Source organism: Eublepharis macularius, chromosome 16, assembly GCF_028583425.1.
Source record: "Eublepharis macularius isolate TG4126 chromosome 16, MPM_Emac_v1.0, whole genome shotgun sequence".
In the NCBI taxonomy this organism is placed as follows: Eukaryota; Metazoa; Chordata; class Lepidosauria; order Squamata; family Eublepharidae; genus Eublepharis; species Eublepharis macularius.
In genome coordinates this window covers 32,462,755-32,483,957 of record NC_072805.1, presented here as the reverse complement: position 1 = coordinate 32,483,957, position 21,203 = coordinate 32,462,755, and the positions used below count along the sequence as shown (strand labels likewise).

Here is a 21,203-nt window from a genome sequence, read left to right as displayed (position 1 = left end):
AACCAGGAGGAGGAATTAGAGAATGGCAAAAATATTCTCTTGTATGAAATTTAAATTCAAAATAACAAAACTGGGGAAACTATACAATGGATGACTGTTTCAAACAAAATCCAAACGTTTTTAATTTTTAGCCAGAAAGCTGGGAGCTTTTTAAAAAGGTAGGACAAACATTTGTATATAAATAAATGTTTGTGAAGCTCCTCATCAACATATTTACCCTTTGCAGATTTTCATTATATAAAAGTCATTCAGGAAGACCACTGGATTATAGCTCTCTAAATGCTTTCTCCCAATACGATTATGTTAGTCTCTTAATGCAGGCTGAGGTCTGGGAGGAATAGTAGGACTACACGTGAGCAGTCCGTTCCAGTGGTAAGCACAGAGTACAACTGGGATTACTGAAGAGGGGATGCTTTATAAATCTTGTGTGCATTTGTGCATGGGGCAAATATCTAAATAATACAGAAGGAAATAAGACTTAAATTTATGGTACCAAATAGGATGACATCCTGTTAAAATTTCATCAAGCATATTTTCACAGTGCAGGGGAAAAAACTATTATGGGTGCTGTTCCAAACCTAGACTCCTATGAGGGTTTAAACGTCGTTTCACTGAGGCAATGGCTGGAAATGTTTTAAAGAAAATGTTGGGATGAGCAAGCATCAGAGTTTATATATCAATAAGACTACAAGAATATCGTTTATAATGATCCAGAGGAGTTAGCCGTGTTAGTCTGTAGTAGCAAAATTGCCTTCACACTAATTGCAACCTGTCATCTTGTGATATATGTCCCCTTCTTTCCCCTCCCCTCCTCTTCTGTATTTGACCAGTTCGGATCAGGCATCTGATGAAGAGAACTTGATTCTCGAAAGCTTATGCTACAATAAAATAAAATTGGTTAGTCTTAAAGGTGCTACTGGACTCTTTTTGATTTTGTTTATAATGATGTTATACTTGTAGAGAAAACTGAAAATTATATTTTCAGTATTATTTTTCTCATCTTTTTTTTACTTATTATCTTCTGTTTCTTCTCTTTTCTTTCCTCTTATATACATATATTTTTCCTTTCTTTTCCCTTTAATGGGATTTTAATCTTTGTATTAAAAATAAAAGAAGAGTTTTAAAAGAAATGCATACCACATCAAAGCAATAAGAACTGTATGATTCTGAATATTCAATAGGAGCTTCAAGGATGAGGTTAATTATTTTCTAACATTTATCACACAAAGGCTGCACCCACTTACCTAGGAGTAAGCCCAGTGAACACAGTGGAATTTCTACTGCATTGCTCTGTAAGACTACTGCCTTGGAAGTAAGCCTCTCTCAAATCTAGGATTTTTCCCCGAGTATACGTGTTTTAGACAGAGATAAAAGTTAACATATCAGTTTTAAATAATAATCCTTGGGAAATGTCACACTGATTAATATTAAACTTAATTCAAAGATTTAGAACTACAGTTTGGTAATCCGATCCTAAACATGAGGGATTGAATTACCAATAAATCTTGCTTTTGTATGTATGTGTTTAGGAATGGTACCTAAGAAAGTAAAAAAGATATCTGCTATAGACAAACCCAGGTATAACACTAATCTTTCCTACTGCAGTACAGTTGAACACTTGCATGAAGACTAGAGTATAAGATTAAGATCACTTTTAATTCTCATAGCTGCTGTTCACAGAAAGGTTTAACTCTGAAAGATGCAACTCTCCTTATGGAAAAGAAACAAGAAGGTTCTATAGGTACCCTACAACCCCAACAGTAGATTCCCCATGATCCTGAAAATTACATAATTGATCCACTATATCAATATCTAGCTTAGCAGCCATGTGAATTATTTCATAGTGACATAAGGTTTCAGTTTTGAGGCTCTACAAAGTGGTGCTGCTCACAATATGCATTTAAGATACATAAGTGAATATGGTTGGATAAGACCGGTTGACAGTGCAACACAATTAATATTATTTTGGATATTTTATGTGTCTACATTATTACTGCCCCATTTCCATTTTTCCTATGGGATGGATCCCCATGGCAACCAATGACTGTGATACAAGAGATAGTCTCCTGGCTAAAATGTTATTCAGTGTTAGCACCGCAAAGCAAAAAGAAATCAAGAGAGTGATAAAATCCAAACAAATCTCAGAAAATTTACTCACAGGAGCAGCTTCTCCCTTTAAATCCTCCCCTCCTCTAAGACTTTTCTAAGCCATAGCCAGGCCTTCCCACTCATGTTGCCTCTTAGGAAGATTCCAGAGCTAAAAAAAAAGTGTGAGAAGAGGCCAGAATTTCAACAGCAGCAGTTTAATCAAATTCAAACATACCTTGCAATATTTATATATCTCCATGTATGAAGGAGACAAACAAGAATCAGTCTTGCAAAGATCTTCAGGAAAAGATCCCAAGCACCATTCATGCTAAACAGAGTATGAAAGCCTTGACTTATTTTCTCCATAATAGTTTGCATTATGCATACTCAGGGCTAAGCTACAAATGACGAATGACACTTGAACGGCAAGTGAGCATGTATTCTCTTAGTGATCAAGTGGAGGGCAAGTGGAGGGCAAGTGAACAGGGAGGAATACATGTGAGGGCCAAGCTACAAGTGACAAATGACACTTGAATGGCAAGTGGATCGAGTGGAGAGCAAGTGGAGGGCAAGCGAACAGGGAGGAATACACTTGCCGTTCAAGTGTCATTTGTCACTTGTAGTTTGGCCCTAAGTCTGTTCACTTGCTGTTCAAGTGTCATTCGTCACTTGTAGCTTGGCCCTAACTTGGTAGCAAAACCCACTGAACTCAAAACAAGGTTCCAAGTAAACATGCATGGAAGTACTAGAACACTAATCCTAAACACTTCTTTGGGAATAAGCCTTGCTGAAATTAATTAGTCTTACGTCTGGGTAAAAATAGCTCATTTCAAGCTGTAATGTTTTTAAGTGTCAATGCAGCCATCATGAAGTAAACATTACAAGGCTTATGCCAAATGCTTCAGAGACGGCAACATGATCTGCAATTTTCTCAGCTGTCAAGGCTTCATATGGCACTGCCTGACAATTTTATAAGATGATTTTGTTGCTGAGCTTCTGCTTGCAGACAGAAATAGACTTGGAAGGGTGACACTCCACTTTGGAACTGCTCTGTTTTACTGAGAATTTTAAAACAAGCTGTCATAATCTATGGCTGCCCAAAAAAGGTTGTTTTGGCACAAGACAAAATCAATCTGCATCTCTCTCTAACTGGCAAAATCAACATCCACTGCATTTCAACACTGGGAAGACGTTATTTACTCAAGTATATTTCAGAGTGTTAAGGGACAGCCCATTGCCTGATAATCTATTTATTTTGCAGCTCCACAACAAAATAAGCTTCCAGTATACGCAGCCCAAAAGCGCAAAGGGAAGTCTAGATTTTTAATCCATCTATTTGTCACCAGAAGAAATCTTGAAAGAGGGCTATTTTGGACAGTGGACATCAGAGACCAGAGATTGCGTGTGTGCATGTGTAATGTATGTATTTTCGCATTAAAATATGCAGTTATACAGAGAATCCAAAGGCTGTAAGGGACCGCTACTGAAAAGCTGAGAAACAGAATAGAAAGCAAATAAGATGCATTTCGAAGTTTAGTGAAAAAAATATTCAATGTACTTTAAAACACTTCTTTAAGGGAATTTGTAATAATGGCATACAGACTATAAACGTTCATTCTGGTGAAACAAAGAAGCTGTTTCTTCTTCCTGGGGAAAGTGGTCCATCTAATTCAGCATCCTGCTTCACACAATGGCCAACTATCGGCCCTCAGAACAAACAAACAAACAGGGAGTAGAGGCCAAGGCCTTTTGCTTACTTTGCCTCCAAGCTACTGGATTTCAGAGGTTTTTAATCTAAAAATGGAAGTCCCCTTTGGTCACCGTGGCTAGTAGCCATTGATGTACCTATCCTCCACAAGCCTAAACCCCTTTTAAAGCCATCTGTGCTTGTGGCCATCACTGTGTCTCTTGACTGTGAATTTCACAATTTCATTATTTGTTAAGTAAAAAAGTACCTTCCTTTTACCCATCAACTTCCCTGACTGTCCCCAAGTTACAGTAGCACGCGAAGAAGAAAAAGTTTTCTCCATCCCATGCATAGTTTTATAAACTTCTATCATAACCATTTTTCTAAACTGAAAAGTCTCTGACTCTTTAGCCTTTCCCTTTTTTTGGAAGAGAAGAGAAATACTATAAATAAACCATTTGCTTCAGTCTGGGAAATATAACTGGGAAGCTCATAAAGTCAAAAGTTGAACACCTCACTTTGAACAGATAAAAGTCTCTGTCCTACAAATTAAGAAAAAAAAGACACCTTAAAATCTGAAGTGCCTGCAAGATACGAAAGCCTGCAGATGCACATTAAAACTAGAACGTATGCCAAAGAATTCTCTGTGTTATGGTTTTAATATTCACAATCAGTATAATTATGAAGCAACTTAAGTTTTACAGGATTTCCCCCAGTAACTATACTGAGTACCGTAGTCAAAATAAAGTGAAAAATGATGTTGTGGTCAACAGCTTCTATTTCTTGCTATATAAAATAGTAAATAGCAGTCCTAATAGCTCAACCTAACCTGTTCTCATCAGCACTTAGAAGATAAGTAGAATCAGCCATAGCTCATACTTAGATGGGAGACCACCAAGGGATACGCAATGGCAAACCAAAACAATCTCTGCTCATCTCTTGCCCTTAAAACCTCATGAGGTGGACTTCTTGGGGTCACCATGGGTTGGTTATTATTACTCAACAACACACTTTACATTTAAAATACCGATATATAAGAAAAAATAGTCAACAGATATCCAGTTTTAAGCATCTCATTATAATTATGCTGGTGTTTTGCCCGTTTTAAAAAATATAACGAACTCAGTGGCTGACCTCTGCCAAGCTAGTACCAAATTAACATGTAACACAGCTTTATCTCTGTTAGGTCCCAAATGCAGTTTGCAGCATCTTCCAAATGAATTAAAATGTGCTGGGAAAGTTTCCCAAAGCCCTGCATTAGAGTTTAAACTTGATACAAATTTCCATGTTCCAATTCAACATTCTAATAATGAGAGCTGCTTCCATCCACAATTGACAAAGAGGCTCTGTTCAGATACCACAAACAAACCAGTCTGTGATGAGCACAAAGGGTGGTTTATTGTTGGGTGTGTGCTTCCCTCATCACACTGTGTGCAGAGCCAAAATTGAAGACTTCCTTCTTTAGGAAGTTTTTGATCCAGTTTGCTGTATCAACTACATGCGATGGTCACCTTAACAAATTGAGTTTAGCAGGTTTTTTTCTAAACAAGGATTAAAGCATGGTTTAGGAAGCTAGTCTAAGTGATACACTGATTAAAGGGAGATTCCATTTTCACAATATACTTGTTTGTTTGGTATGTTGACTTTTGCTACATCCGGAATCTGATTTAAGAATTATTTTACAGAGTATTTTTTAGCCCTCGGCATTCTGAATGTTTGCATCAGCCAATGGAGAATGAAGCTTTCAACTCCTAGTTCTGATTCCAAACTGAGAGAACAGAGATAATCTAGCTGTGTTTAAGGCTTTCCTTCCAAAATATTGCTTTCTAAAGCTTCCTTTCAAAATCTCGTAATGACAATATTTACAACGTTATTAATGTGAAAAGTGGCTAATGTTAACCACAATATTAACAACACAAAGTTAAATAGTGTTCCAGTTGTTAATACAAGGGCAACTTGTCCTACAGGCTAAATACAAGGCTATATTGGAATGGGGGGTGGGGGCGTTGTGGATATTTCTTCATGCCTGTTTGATCCCCAGTCTGTTTCACTTGCTGTATTTAATCAAGAATTTGCTTTCTAAGTCCCCTTAAATCTATGAGACTGTGTAAGTTGCAGAAACTGAGTACCGGCGCCGGCCTAATTTTTACTCCTTCCTGTCAAATCCAATTGCAGTTGTGAACTTGAGCACCAGCACTTTTCTCCTTTTACCCCCTTCCCGTCAAATCCATGTGGTCATGTCCTTCATGGATCTGAGCCCCAGCACCTCTTTCTTTTTTACTCCCTGCCTGTCAACCTCACTCAAATGTATAGTTGTGAACCTGAGCCCCAGCACTTCTCTGCTTTTACCCCCTTCCTGTCAAATTCATGTGGGCATATGAACAGTAGGATGGGAGTCCAGTGGCACCTGAAGGCTTAGAGACCAACAAGATTTTCAAAGGGTATGAGCTTTAGAGAGTCACAGCTCCCTTCTTCAGGTATCCGATATCTTCTTCAGATACCTCAGAGACCAACAAGATTTTCAAAGGGTGTGAGCTTTAGAGAGTCACAGTTCTTCTTCAGGTACCTGATATCTTCTTCAGATATCTTAGAGACCAATAAGATTTTCAAAGGGTGTGAGCTCTAGAGAGTCACAGCTCCCTTCTTCAGGTGCCTGATATCTTCTTCAGATACCTCAGAAACCAACAAGATTTTCAAAGGGTGTGAGCTTTAGAGAGTCACAGCTCCCTTCTTCAGGTACTTGATATCTTCTTCAGATACTTCAGAAACCAACAAGATTTTCAAAGGGTGTGAGCTTTAGAGAGTCACAGCTCCCTTCTTCAGGTACTTGATATCTTCTTCAGATACCTCAGAAACCAACAAGATTTTCAAAGGGTGTGAGCTTTTGAGAGTCACAGCTCCCTTCTTCAGGTACTTGATATCTTCTTCAGGCATCTTAGAGACCTACAAGACTATCAGAATGTGAGCTGTCCAGACTCACAGCTCCCTTCTTCAGATACCTGATATCTTCTTTAGATGCCTAAGAGACACACAGGGCTTTCAGAGTGTGAGCTTTCCAGTCACAGTTCGCTTCCTGAGGTGACAGCTCCCTTCCTGAGGGAGCTCTGACTCTGGAAAGCTTCTCCCCTGAAACTCTTGTTGGTCTCTGAGGTGCCTCCGGACTCCAATCCTGCTGTTCTGCCACAGACCGCCCCGGCTCTCCCCTCAGCCTCCGCTCCTGAACCTGAGCCGGGCGCCGCTCTCCTTCCCGCCCAACCAGGAGCCGCGCGTGGAGCCGAGCCCGCGGCCTGCCTCCTCCCCGCCTCTCCCCGCCCGCTCCCCTCAGCTTCGGGTGTGTGGCGGCGCCAGCCGAGCATGACCTTGGGGCGGTGCGGAGGAGGCCGCGCGGCCGGCCTGGGACGCACCTCAGCGGGATGAACTCGCGGCTGCGGCCGTGGCGGGAGGCCGCCACGGTGGTGCTGGCGGCGGGCGGCGGCGGCGAGGCCTCGGGCGGGCGCGCGGCCTTCGACTACGAGGTGCTGCTGCTGCGGCGGAGCCCGCGCAGCGCCTTCATGCCCAGCGCCCACGTCTTCCCGGGCGGCGTGGCCGACGCGGCCGACTTCTCGCCCGAGTGGCTGCCGCTGCTGCCGGCGCCCCCGCCGGCGGTGAGGGCGGGCGGGCCCCCGCGGCCGCCGCTCTTCGCCGCCGAGCGCCCGGAGCTGGGCTCGCCGCTGCCGGGGGAGGTGGCCTTCCGCATCTGCGCCATCCGGGAGACCTTCGAGGAGGCCGGCGTGCTGCTGCTGGCGCCCGCCGACCAGGGCCGCCCCGCGCCCGGCCGCCCGGCCCGCTTGCTCCCGGCAGGGCGCCTCCCGCCGGCCGCGGAGCTGGGCGAGTGGCGGCGGCGGGTGCAGCGGCAGCCGGGCGCCTTCCTGCAGCTCTGCCGCCACCTGCGCTGCGCCCCCAACATCTGGGCGCTGCACGAGTGGAGCGACTGGCTGACCCCCGCGGGCCGCGCCGGGCGAGGCGGCCGCCGCTACGACACCGCCTTCTACCTCTGCTGCCTGGGCCAGCGCCCGCCGCCCGCCTCGCACGACCAGCAGGAGGTCACCGCCTACCAGGTGAGAGGGAATGGGGCCTTGGGGTTGGCGTTGCCAGCTCCCGGTCGGGAGATTCCGGTAGAAGCTTGGGAGAGGGGGGGTCTCGTTGGGGCATGATGCCATTGAAGTGGGGCTGCCGACCTCCAGGTGGTCGGTGTGCAAAGAGAGAATCGGGGCCATAGCCCCACAAGAAAATGCAACCAGGAATGCTAACAAAATCAATCAACCCTGTATGTCAAAATATTCTCTATTAATATTGTGACTAAGTGATACATAACAAACCTTTTACAAAGTGCATATCTGTACAAGATATACCTTCAAAACCAATAAAACATCTTAAATATTTTTTTAAAAAGAGGTATATCTATACAAGGTATAGATATACCTCTTTTAAAAAAATATTTAAGATGTTTTATTGGTTTTAAAGGTATTTGTATTTTATATTATTGTATTAATTGGAATCTTCCCTGAGCCTGCTAATGCAGGGAGGGCGGAATACAAATAAATAAATAAATAAGAAATACAGATCCAAAATATTCAGTTGAAATCTAAGAAAGGCATATCAAAAATATGGATCCTAAATAGTCAGTTAATGAACAATCTTTTCCATACCTACAAAATCCAGCTACTTATCAAAAGGTAATCTATTTCATATGTGCTACAAATAACCCTTGCTGATTAAAGACACGCTCATTTCCTCTGCTAACCAAGTAAGTTCATTAACAATATTTTATGTATAAGTCCTTCAACCATAAAGGACTTACATATAAGTCTAGGTAGTGGCCGGAGATCTCCTAGTATTATAGCTGATCTCCAAGCCATTGAGATCAATTTCCCTGTAGAAAATGGCTGCCCTAGGAGGTGGATTTTGTGGCATTATGCCCGACAGAGATTCCTCCCCCCACCCAAATCTCCAGGAATTTCCCAAACCAGAGCTGGCAACCCTCCATAGGGACCACCATTCATTTTTTGCAGGGGAACTGATCTCTGTAGTTTGGAGATGAGTTGTAATTCCAGGATTTCTCCAGCCCTCCCCTGGAGGTTGGCAATCTTGGATAGGTGGGGAAAGCACCTTACTACAGGCAAACAGAACCAGTTCCAGCTGCAGTTGCCAGCCTCCAGATGGGGCCTGTCGACCTCCCAGAATTACAATTGATCTATAGATTACAGCGATCAGTTCTCCTGGAGAAAATGGCTCTTTTGGAGCATGAGCTGTATGCTATTATATGCCACTGAGGTCTTTCTCCTCCCCAAAGTCTCCAGGAGTTTCCCAGTCCAGAGTTGGCAGTCCTAATTCCAGTCCAGGCTTTTATGAAGCGAGCCACAAATAGACGATTGTCCTGCAAAAGAGGGTATCTGACCATCCTGTCTCTTACTGCGTTCATGCTTGCTGCACCCTTGTGTGTTAGAATTGTGGCAGAAAAGCAGTTATATATTGTTATTGCAGAAAAGGCCAATAATAAAAAATTCAAAATGTTCTTTTCATTGGGAAGTTATAAAACGACAGAGCTCAGCTTGTTTTCCGTTTTTTCCCCAGTGGACAAAACCCCCGGAAGCTATCGAACTCTTTAAGTCTCAAGACATCTGGATACCTCCTCCTCAGTTTTACGAACTATGCAGACTCTGCAACTTCCCATTGCTTCATGATCTCCATAAATTTGGCTTTGAACGAGCTTTAGAGGGATGTGAACGGTGGATGCCGGTTTTGTTGATTGCTTCAGATGGCTACATGCAGCTATTACCAGGTAGATGAAAATGGGGGTTTGGTCGGCTATTTGTGTAGGTTTGCAGTCTTTGGAAGGAAGTCAGCACCAATTTCTACTGAATATCTGATTTTCATGCTTTATTTTGTAACTTCCTGGTGAAGAATAGATATTTCAAATTGCTTAGCATGAGTCATTGTTGTAATCCTTGAGTACATATTCTGTTGACCTCTGGCTCACTTCTGAGTTGAATCATATTATTATCTAATACTTGCTGAGACAAAATGGTACTTTTTCCTCCTAAAGGGAACTGAAAACGTTTATTTGTCTGCCGCAATTCTGAAAACATTCAGGCTCCTTTTTTTGTTTGTGGTATCAAATTTTTGACTGCTTAAGGATGTGTGTGGACTAGATGTTTCCATTCAATATTTTTGCCTTGGGGAGGGGAGAGGTGGGAAGCAAGATGTTATCAGCAATCTGAGTTGCCTGGCTGAAATCCAGAAATTGAAACTATAATTTTTTATTATATGATATTGCAGGAGATGAGACAACTGTAGCTTCTTCTGCCCATTTCCACTTTCCTCATCTACCTTACTTACACTTCTGTCTATTGTTGCTGGGCTGCAAGTATTCCACACGGCAGGAGAGGATAAAAAGTCCAGGGTTGGTGGTAGCAGAAATGGGGTGTGAGAAGTTGTGGTTTGTCAAAGAGTATAGTGATATAGTTTCAGTCCCTGGGTTACAACTAGGATTGTCAACTCCAGCTTGTAAAATTCCTGGAGACTTAGGGGCAGAGTCTAGGGAGGGTAGAGTTTGGGGTGGTGAGGGAGGTCAGCGGGGATGTAGTGCAGTACAGTCTCAGTGCAATCCTATGAAGAGTTACTCCAGTCTAAGCCCATTGAAGTCAATGGCCTTAGACTGGAGTAACTCTCCATAGGATTGGACTGTCTGTCTTCCAAAGCTGCTGTTTCATCCAGGGGAACTGATCCCTGTAGTTGGGAGATCTCCAGGCCCCTCCTGGAAGTTGGCAGCCCTAACTGCAACTGATTACTAATTGCAGCATGTCATGAATAACCAGGAGTTTCTTTAACTCTATGTATTTCATATATTTAATCAGGTTTTATTTTTCTGTATATAGTTGTATTGGTTTTAGTAGCAACAGCCATGGCTAAAGCTAAGCAATAGCATGTGTGTTTACAAGGTGAGCCCTGATTTTTCCTATCTATAATACAATGCTGGTAGTACGTACCTCTACACAGATAGGATGATGTCCGGTGTACTGAAATCCTAGAATTCTATCTTTCTATTATAGAGCGGGAGAGAGAGAGAGTATGTGGTGGCCTCTATGACAGATACTGTCTTAAAACTAGTTTTGGATTAACAAGCTAACACTGATACTTGATAGCAAAATAGCTAATGTGCCAGTAAATCGCTGAAATACAAAAGATTATACATAATTTAAAAGTAAAACATTATATTTTATAGGCGATGAACTATATCCCGAAGATCCAGATTTTACAGGAGAAAGAAAACCAATGTTGACAACAAATAAAAAGATTGAAGATGTCTTGAAAGAGGCCGCTAGACTTCACCGGATAGTGATACAAGACCTTAATAATGTTGCAATTCATGTGAATGTCCAACCCAAATACAAACATATCAATCCGCTGCCGCTGAACACAAAAACGGGAAACAATAGCAGATTATAATATTGTTTTTACCATTGACATTTCTAAAATAGTTTACATATTCTTTATTTTAAACTAGCACATGAGAGTTGCCAGTTTCCCAGGGAGTTTCAGATCTTGCCAGAGAACATATATTTTGGGAGCAGCAACAACTAAAAGTTTCTTGTGCCATTTTATATACCTCAGGCCTGATATCAGTGATCTAAAGCTTCAGTCTGAATAATTATTTCTCTCTTTGAAATTATGTGCAAATGTGCCAAATCTGGAGTGCAGACATCTGTCTGCTAAGAACTTGACCTTAATCTACACATTCATGAATTTAGGACATTGACGAGCCCGTAGGACATTTCTGGACTGTGACCAACCTTGGCCATTTGTCAATTCCAAGTTGAGCTGAAGTCTGATATTAATATAGCTCAACATTTTGGAACGATCCCATTTTTCTCATTCAAAAGATAGATGCCCAATTTTTAAAATATTTCTTCAAAGTAAAACCCACTGAATTGCCTTCAAATATATGTGCTTAGATTTGTAGATACATGCTACAATCCTATAGTTGATTATTATCAATTACATTTAATTCAGAAGTTTTACTTCTGGGAAATACTTTCTGGGCACATTAACATTAGCGCTGTCAAAACTTATGCAATTGTACATGGGGCTTTCAGGTTTTATATTTTGGAATGTCAATTGTGCATTTAAATGACCTGTGTTTGCTAACTATTTATCTCAAAAATAAATATTTTCAGCAACCTTGTTTGCTTTCGTTGGTGGTAGAAATCTTCTGAAATGTTGCTTGTTTTCAGATTAACAATGCCTTTCAAATTATTTATTTACTCCAGTTACACCTTGCCTCTCTCCCTAATCGGGACCAAAGCAACTTACATTTTACCCTTACAACAACCCTGTGAGGTAGGTTAGGCTGAGAGAGTGACTGGCCCAAGGCTCCCCAGCAAGCTTCCATGGCAGGGTGAGGATTTGAACCTGTCTCCCAGATCCTAATCCGACATTCCAACTTCTGTATATTTATCATCATCATCAATTTTAGCAAGTTAAAGGTAAAATTTCAGCCTTATTTCCAAATTGGGGCTTGTGGCCCATATGTGACTCGAAAGAAGTTCAAGAACATAAATGCAAATGGAATTAAGAGAATTCCCTTTCAAGTTTTTAGTTTAGTACTATGTGAAACTGGCTTTTCCCCCCATCCAAGATACAGGTTTGAACTGAGGATGAAGAGATGGGAGAGGCTTGTGATATGAGAAAGAATTTACTTCCTAAAATTGTACATGCATATTGGTGGTTAGAGGAAGTGATGAGAATACATGAGAAGCAAAAAGATAACATGATTTGCTTCCTTTCTGTTGCACTGGGCTTTAGAAGACACAAAATAATTTTATGCAGTTATTCCAGTTGAAGCCCATTGAAATCATTGGGTAATCCATGGAGTAGCTGCATTGGATTGACTTGTTACTGGGCCAGGTCAGTGTTCAGTAGGTGCAGTGGGATGGCTGTTGTGGGTTTTCCGGGCTGTATTGCCGTGGTCTTGGCATTGTAGTTCCTGACGTTTCGCCAGCAGCTGTGGCTGGCATCTTCAGAGGTGTAGCGGTGCTACAGCCATCGTTCTCCGGCCGTGAAAGCCTTCGACAATACAGGCTTTGGAATATAAAGTGCCTTTTTAGAGAACAGAGAAGACTGTTTTAATCTAGAAGATACCCCATGACCATGAAAATGCACTTCTTGGATTATTGTTGCAGTTGATGGTTTGATGTTACATTCCAGCACATAATATTTCATGTTATTGTCAAGACCACCAATAAATAACATACACATCCCTGTCTATACAGAGAATATTATTAAAACATGCAATATAATTTTTATCTTAGATAAGTAGACTGTTTTATGCTTTAAAGCAGGTGGATGTTTATTAAAAATATTTCCTTAAATCTGTTTCAATGGTACAATGTGGGGAGAATATTTTACATTTTCAAAATTAGATAAATTGAATGACAATTCTTGGTTGGTTTGGTTTTTAAATTGTATTTCAGTATGATCCATCTATTCTGTTTTGAGATAATTTCATTGTCAAATGAGGTTGAACCCAGATGTAGTTCAGTAATGTGTGCTATGTGTTGCCAACCTCCAGTGAGGACCTGGAGATCTCCTGGAATTACAACTAATCTCCAGAACCCTGTTTGTAGAGATCAGTTCCTTTGGAGGAAATAACTGCTTTGAAATCTATGGTATTATATCCTGCAAAGGTACCTCCCCCAAACTCCAGCATCCTTAGACTTCACCACCACCCCACATTTCCAGAACCCAAGCTATAGGCCAGAAAGTCATGAAATCTAGCTTTTAAAGACTACACAGTTTTAACCCTCCCTGTAATGGATTACAGCGTTAGTGCAGACAATTTCAGAAGCATTTCAATAAATAATGCAAAGGATACACACATATATACCTACACACACACACATAAGCAATTCTATGACTGACATATTAACACAAAAACTACCAACTGGGTCATTCTTACAGCAACACACAGTACACAGAATAGTCTATATAGTCCCTTTACTGATGCATTCGAGACCACTTACTTACAATATAGCCCTACTATCTAAGTAAAAAGCAGCGAGAAAGGTGAATTGTACATAACATGAATGAATTCTGTAAAACCCCTTTGTGGACCTCAGCGAAGTCAACCTGAGCTACCACTTTTGTGCCTACAGCATTTTTAAAATGTGATCATTGTAACAAACCCTGTGACTCAAACCATTATAACCAGTTTAACAGCATAACTAGTGGGTGGTCTTTTGTCTTCGTCCTGATCAGGTTCGAGTTTTGCATCATTACATTTCTCCAGTGTCCTGCCTTTTCATGCCCCCTTGATTTTGCTGTTTATGGATGGGGGATTTCTTGTTCTTTTCCCCCTCGAAAAACCACCTAAAATGACTGCACAGCGAAGCCTCACTCAGTGCATTTGAAGAAACGGGCTGTACCCCATGAAAAGTTTATGCGGGAACAAAACGTTGAATTGCCAACTTCCAGGCGGGGGCTGGAGACCTCCCAGAATTGCAACTGATCTCCAAGCGACGCGGAGGTTCATTGGACACCGAATGTCTGGAGTCATCCTAATCTACATTTCCCTCCCCACTTCTACGGGGTATTGGCCGTTTCACGCGGGAAAGATATTGCGCATGCGCGAGCTGCACGCCGGCCTCTAGAATAGCGTGTGGAGGTGAGAAAGGGTGAGTGGACGTTGGTTGCGGGCGAGGGGCGAAGAAACGCCGTTAACGGCGGTTGGAAAGGGCGAGAAGCGGAGAGAAAGAGGCCTGAGGGCGGGAAAGAGTTAAGGAGTTGTGAGGGGGGGGGCTTCTTTCAATTTTAAAAAATAAATAAATAAAAGAAATTCTGCCTCTTTGCTCCATTAGGAAACGGAAAGCCTAGGGGGTGCCTTAAAGACTACGCACATTTGTGTCAGCATAAGGTTTCGGGAGCTTATGTAGAAATAAATGTTGGTCTTTAAGAGTGCAGTCCTAAACAGAGTTAAACCGGACCAAGACAATTGAAATTAATGGGTTTGGATCGGAGTAACTCTGCTTAGGATTGCACTACGAAGTGCCAGTGAACTTTCGTTTCTCCGTCTCTATCCCGTTAAAGCCCGCCGAGTCCCTAAGACCCATTTAAATCCCGGTTATAAACCTAGGAAGCCGCCTTAAACCCGAATTAGTCCATGTGGCTCAGTACTTCCTACGCTGCCTGGAAGCAGCCACTTCTCCGGGGTCTCAAAAGGGTCTTTCTTCAGCGACTGCTACCTAAGGTTGCCAACTCTAAAGATTTGGTTGCCAAATTCCTGGAGATTTGGTGGTGTTGCCTGATCTGGGTGGGAGAGTTCAGCAGGGGTGTGGTACCATGAACTACAGCCATTTCTTCCAGGGGATATTTGTGGATTTATTTACTTACTTCACTTATACCTTTCTTTCTCTCCAACAGGGACCCAGAGTGGCTCACATCATTCTCCTCTCCTCCATTTTTATCCTCACAAGAACCCCAAGAGGCTGTTTCAGGTGGGTAGCCATGCTGATCTGTAGTAGAAGATGAAGATTCGGATCCCATAGCACCTTAAAGATTGACTGGATTTCCAGGGTGTGAGCTTTTGAGAATCACAGCTCCCCCAGTGAACTTCCACAGCAGAGTGGGGATTCTGTTGTAATTGGAGAACTTCAGGTTCCACCTGGAGGTTGGCTACCCTACTTGAGGTGCTTCGACTGGAGGTGCATGCAAGGCACCTGTTGTATCACCGGGCCTTGTTCCCCTCCCCAACACTGACAATTAGGAGAGGAAGGTTGCTCAGTGGTGGCATATACAGGTGCAGGGCTCAGGAGATTCCAAGTTATGTCCCTAATATCTTCAAATGGAATGACTGGCAACTTCCAAGTGAGGTCTTAAGATCTCCCAGAATTATATCTGCTCTCCAGATTACAAAGGCTGGTTCCCTGGAAGAAAATGGCTGCTTTGAAGGGTGGACTCCATGGCATTATAACCTGCTGAGTTCCCTTCCCAAACCCTGCCCTCCCCAGGTTCCACTACCACCACTCCCAAATCTTCAGGAATTTCCTGATTCAGAGTTAGCAGCCCTATGTATCTGAAGATCTTGGCCCACTGTGAAGCGTGGGAGCACTGCCGGGAGGGCCCAGGCGAGCTCCTGTGCTTCGCAGTGGGCTAATTTAGGCTCCAAAAGGGCCCAATTCGTCCTTTTCTGTAACTTGAAACTGGACATATGGCTGGTTCACTTCTACTGTTTTGTTAAATTGAATTGACTTAAACTGAGTATGTGTGTCCTGAGAATGCCCTGGATTGCAACCTAGTTGTTTAAGAGCAAGATTCAAGTCCAGTAGCACCTTAAAGACCAACAAGATTTCCTGAGACTAGTTAAGCGTTACTATTGTAATGATTTTTTTATCCTTTGAAATCAGTTTACATACTTGCTCTTTTTTGCCTTTCAAGAAGGTATGTAAAGCTTGTGGTTCTCTTCAGCATAGCTGAAAAGAATATTGAAGAAAGAAGATGATTGACATATTTATACTGAAGGTATTGTCTGTTTTGATAAGTTCATTTGTAAGAATATTAGGACATATTGTAAGCATGAAAAATATTTACTGTTAATAAGTTGTGCAGTGCTTTAATGTGATTTTCACTGTCATTTGCTTATTGGTTAGATTGAAAATCCAGGCTGCTTTTGGGTTCATGTAAAAGAAGGTGGAAGATTTGTAGAAAATGAGACAGACTATAAAAAACTTCATGAAGAAATGAATTTGTTTTATAATAAATCGTACAAAGGTGTGGAGGAAGTCAAGCCATCTGTGTTAGAAGAAGGGCAGGTAATTTTATGATATTTGCTGCTTTGGTGCATACAAAACTGAAAGAAAAAAAATGAAAAACTAAGGTAAGGGTTTCAATATGAGTCATTTTGTTGTTCAGCTCGGTCTCAAACTAAATGTGTAGTTTACTAATCCAGTATGGGGGGTGAAGTCTCAGTGGCATAGCGTGGGGAGGGCTAGGGGGCAGCCGCCCCAGACGCAAAATTTTGAGGGGGCGCCATGTCCATGGCCCCCCTGGGAGCGCCCCCAATCGCCTCCCTGCCTCTTCGCCGCTGCTGCTGCCAGCTCATCGCCCAGCAAGCCGGGCGCCCCAGTGGCGCAGCAGGTGGCCTGCCTGCCCACTCGTCTCCTGACCCTCCCTGCTCCCACAGTTTGGGTCACACACATCCCCTGCCCCTTACCTCTTTGCCGCAGCCGCCCACACCACTGTCGTCAGCTCAGCGCTCAGTGGCGGCATGGGCAGCTGCAGCGAAGAGGTAAGGGGCAGTGAGGTGAGTGGCTTGAACCGTGGGAGCTCTGGGGGGGGCGCCTTGCTCCTTTGCCACAGCTGCCTGCACCGCCATCCCCAACTTGGCACCCAGCGAGCTGGGCGCCCCAGCAGCGTGGCAGGCGGTGCAGCAGGCAGCCCACCTCCCAGCCCCCCCAGAGCGCTCCCACGGTTCGGCCACGCTTGCCTCCCCGACCCTTACCTTTTTGCTGCAGCTGCCCGCGCCACCACCATCTGCTCGGTGCCGAGCGGTGGTGCAGGCAGCTTTAACAAAGGGGAGGGGAGGCAAGCTGCCCGAACCGCAGAAGCGTTCTTGGGTGGGTGGAGGCGTGCCCCTGCGTGATGATGTCACGGAAGTGATGTCATGGCGCAGGGCCTGGAATGCGCGTGCTCACGGGGGCAAGTGCACCACCTCCTGCCCCAGGCAACACTAACCCACGCTACGCTGCTGACTGTGCTTTCCTATTATGCTCATTAACTTAAATGGATTTAGAAGGGTGTAACTCTTTTTAGGATGGCACTATAAATCATGGAAATCTGAGCACTGAGTATACTACCAGTTGATAATTTTTTTAAAAACTTTACGTATGTTCCTCCACTAATTAAGAAATAGACCAGCAGAAAAAACTTGGAAGAAAATTAATAAAAAACAGACATTGGTCAATGTCACCCTGTATATTTGTTAATTTCACGTGTGCATTTGGAGTAAAAAATGACCTCAGCACTATTGGAGTATACACTGCCATTGAAGAAAATATACTAAGGGGGGCCATTAAAACACCACATGGCAATTATTCTCATTCAAATTCAAGATTATGCAGTGTAGTAGAAGACTAAACATAAAGTGGTATCAGTTGTTCCTCTCCCCCCACCCCCAACCCAGTGCTCTGGGTCAGTGTACTTTTATGGCAAGGGTTTTCATTCACTTAGGAAATGCATTGCATTGCCTTAAACATCAACAGAAAGCGCAGAAATGGAATAGTGAATGTAGTAGATATTCATGTTTGTGGGTGCAGACTTTCTGAAAAAACGGTTTTTTTTAGAACTGCCCAGAGGATTATCTATTTTTTCTCTGTAAATTTTCCTTGAACTCCATCAATTAGCTCTTCTAAACTTAGCATGGTTTGTGTAGAATCAAAAATGTACAAATGTAACGTTTCTTTTTCAGGTTTGTGTTGTTTATTGGCAGGAACTGAAATCCTGGTGCAGAGCCATTGTTAAATCAATTATATCATGTACGGAGTATTACCTTGTTGAGTGTTTCCTTGTAGACCATGCCAAGAGTGTTCCTGTGAAAACAGACAGGTACGGTGTGATGTTGAGTCAACTCAGAGGGTAGTAACTGTGCAAAGGGTGCATATTGTGGCCCAGGGTAACAAGACCATTGAGGTCTCAAAGAGGGATCATCAGTGCTAGAGTTATTCCCCATGAACTTTCTGAGTTGCTGGAATCTAGCTGATAGATTGATATAGTGGATTGGATTCAAATTTCAGTTGAATTTTCTGGGTGGTATTGGACAAATCGCCATTTTGGTCCCATTTTAGGAAAAAATGAATAACAATGTCTACATCACAAAGCTGTTAAGAGGGAAAATGGGAAGAATTGGTTTGTAAATGTAAATAAGAGCCAGTTTGGTGTAGTGGTTAAGAGCATGGGACTCTAATCTGGATAGCCGGGTTTGATTCCCCACTCCTCCACTTGAAGCCAGCTGGGTAACCTTGGGCGAGTCACAGTTCTCTGGAGCTCTCTCAGCCCCACCCGCCTCAGTGGGTGATTGTTGTGGGGTAATAATAGCATACTTTGTAAACCGCTCTGAGTGGGCATTAAGTTGTCCTGAAGGGCAGTATATAAATCGAATGTTGTTATTCATCTTCGTTCTTCTGTGCCTCCACACATGGGGACTGCGCAGGCGCAGGCCAGCCGCCGGAGAATTTTCTAGAGCTTCCATGGCTCCGAAGGGGCCGTTTGTCGCGCGCCTCAGCGACCGTCTTCCCGCCCAAACGGTCACGTGATCCTCCAGCGACCAACGGCCCCTTCCCTCAGTTCTCTTCTTGCCGCCGCTTGGAGAGAACGTGAGCTTCGTTGCTCTGTGCTTTTGTGCTTCGTGCCTTTCTCTAACTGATTGCTTGGCTTTTGACTTCGGACTTCGTGACCTCGACTATTCTTCGGATCTCGCTTTGGACTTTGACGTGGACTCGGTAATTTGACTCGGACTGTTTTTGACCCTTCTTTCGCTTGCCCCTGAAGATGGCCTCAACGGCTCTCTTCAAGCATTGTCTTCAATGCCACACCAAGATGGCCAAAACCGATGGCCATGAGCTGTGCCTCTTTTGTTTGGGGGAGACCCACAACGTGTCGGCCTGCAAGATCTGCCAGGGCTTCACCAACAAGGCCCGGCAGGATCGCAGGGCCCGACTGAACTCGTCACTGTGGCAGTCGGTCATGTCCGAGGGGACCCCGTTACCTAAGGCCGGCCCTAGCCCCTCTGCCGAAAGGCGCTCAAGAGCTGGCTCTGTGGCCTCCGCGAGGTCGGGGTCGAAACCGCGTCCCCCGAGTGCCTCGGCGTCGAGAGCGGCCTCCCCAGCGCAGGGTCCGGCGCGGCCGCCCCGCAGCGCGTCATCCACCAGGTCGGATCCGAGACCGACATCGGAACCGAGGATCCTGGTGCCGAGTCCCCGATCGGAACCGACGACCGGTTCGATCCCTATAAAATCTAAGAGGTCGAAGCCGAGGTCCCCTTCGAAGGCGAGGAGCGCGTCGGTTCCGAGGTCTTCTTCGGAACCGGCAAAAAAGAAGAAGAAGACCAACATCATCGGTCGCCGCATCCCGCTCCCCAGGGAGAAGTCATCGTGCTTCCTCACACGCCTTCCCCTCATCTGGGTTCCCCCGAACCAGAGGAAATCTCCGTGCCGGTGCCGGATCCGATGGCCTTCGAAACGGTGCCCGCAGAGTTTTCGTCGGGGCCGGAGCCGAGCCCGCGCCGTTGGAGCCGACCATCTCCTGCCCTTCGGTCGCCGAGATTGGAACCGAGCCCGTCTCCTCATCGGGGCCGTCCATCTCCTGCCCGTCCATCTCCACCTGCGGTCAGTCGTGAGCGACGCCGGTCCAGGGACAGCATTCGATCTGCCCGATCCACTGCATCCCGGCATCGTCAAGCCTCCTACCTTCCCTCGCCATACCGTTGCCAGTGGGAAGGGGCACCTGCTGGTTTCTCCGAGTCGGAACCGGGGCCATCGACGTCGAGGCGAACGTGGTTTCCCCCTCCAGTCCTGGGTGAGGACTCCCAGCTCGGGTCCGAGGAGGGAGAAGTTGAGAGCCTGGCCGATTACCAGTCGGAGTCCTGGTCCGAACCATCGCCGGCTGATGATCTGGTGCCATCTACGGGCTCACCGTACGAGGACCTCCGCATCTACGCCGACCAGATGGCAAGGATGGCCCAGGCCCTCGAGATGGACATCTCCTCGGCAACCCCACAGACCAAAGACAAGCTCCTCAAGCGGATATACGGTGACAACCCGGCGTCCATTGGCTTCCCCATGCTCGAGGGTATTGAGGAGATCGTGGAGAAGGTGTGGAAGGTGCCCTGTGACCAGCCTCCGACATCCAAGAGAATCGAGCAGCTGTATAAAATCAAACAGGGCACCTGGCCGGCGTTGGTGAAGCACCCTCCACCTTCCTCTTTGGTCACGGAGGAATTCAACCCCCGACGGTCGGGTCACTCCTCGGTGCCTGCCGATAAAGAGGGCAGAAAGCTTGATGCCATGGGCAGGCGCCAGTACATCGTCGCTTCGCTGGGTCTGAGGATTGCCAACTACCAGACCATCATGGCAGGGTACCAGCTGTACCTCTGGGAGAAGTTGGCGTCCTATACCTGGGACCTCCCACCTGAGCAGAAGGCTGTGGTGTCCCTGCTGCAAACAGAGGCTGTCCGGCTGTCTAAACAGCAAATGAATGCTGGGAGCATGCCCTTTGAGGGGGACTCGCTGTTCTCCAAGTCCACCGACGAGACCCTGAAAAAGAAAAAGGAGGACAGACAGACGGCACGGTCCTTGGGTCTGGCTCCTTCGGACAAACCCGCCTCCAGGCCACGGTACGC

The 21,203-nt window shown here is 44.7% G+C and overlaps 2 protein-coding genes across 2 annotated transcripts in view; both read left to right on the top strand.

Moving 5' to 3' along the window:
- The first annotated feature begins 6,915 nt into the window (after nt 1-6,915).
- On the top strand, nt 6,916-11,999 carry NUDT19 (nudix hydrolase 19). The gene is made up of 3 exons (XM_055000510.1): nt 6,916-7,872; nt 9,389-9,596; nt 11,040-11,999. Exons 1-3 carry the CDS (start codon nt 7,189-7,191, stop codon nt 11,261-11,263), a joined length of 1,116 nt encoding a protein of 371 aa, XP_054856485.1. The 5' UTR covers nt 6,916-7,188; the 3' UTR covers nt 11,264-11,999.
- A 4,307-nt stretch (nt 12,000-16,306) lies between these two features.
- Nucleotides 16,307-21,203, top strand: part of TDRD12 (tudor domain containing 12) — a 41,770-nt gene continuing 36,873 nt past the window's right edge. The window contains exons 1-3 of the mRNA XM_055000265.1: nt 16,307-16,330; nt 16,459-16,620; nt 18,276-18,412. Coding sequence (XP_054856240.1) covers nt 16,307-16,330; nt 16,459-16,620; nt 18,276-18,412 — 323 coding nt within the window. The remainder of the gene's footprint in view (nt 16,331-16,458; nt 16,621-18,275; nt 18,413-21,203) is intronic.

Bases quoted from the DNA above. Each gene is read 5' to 3' on its own strand.
- NUDT19 (XM_055000510.1), top strand. From the start codon at position 7,189: ATGAACTCGCGGCTGCGGCCGTGGCGGGAGGCCGCCACGGTGGTGCTG. The intron at 7,873-9,388 runs GTGAGAGGGAAT...TTTTTTCCCCAG, and splicing joins AGGAGGTCACCGCCTACCAG to TGGACAAAACCCCCGGAAGC. The intron at 9,597-11,039 runs GTAGATGAAAAT...TATATTTTATAG, and splicing joins CTACATGCAGCTATTACCAG to GCGATGAACTATATCCCGAA.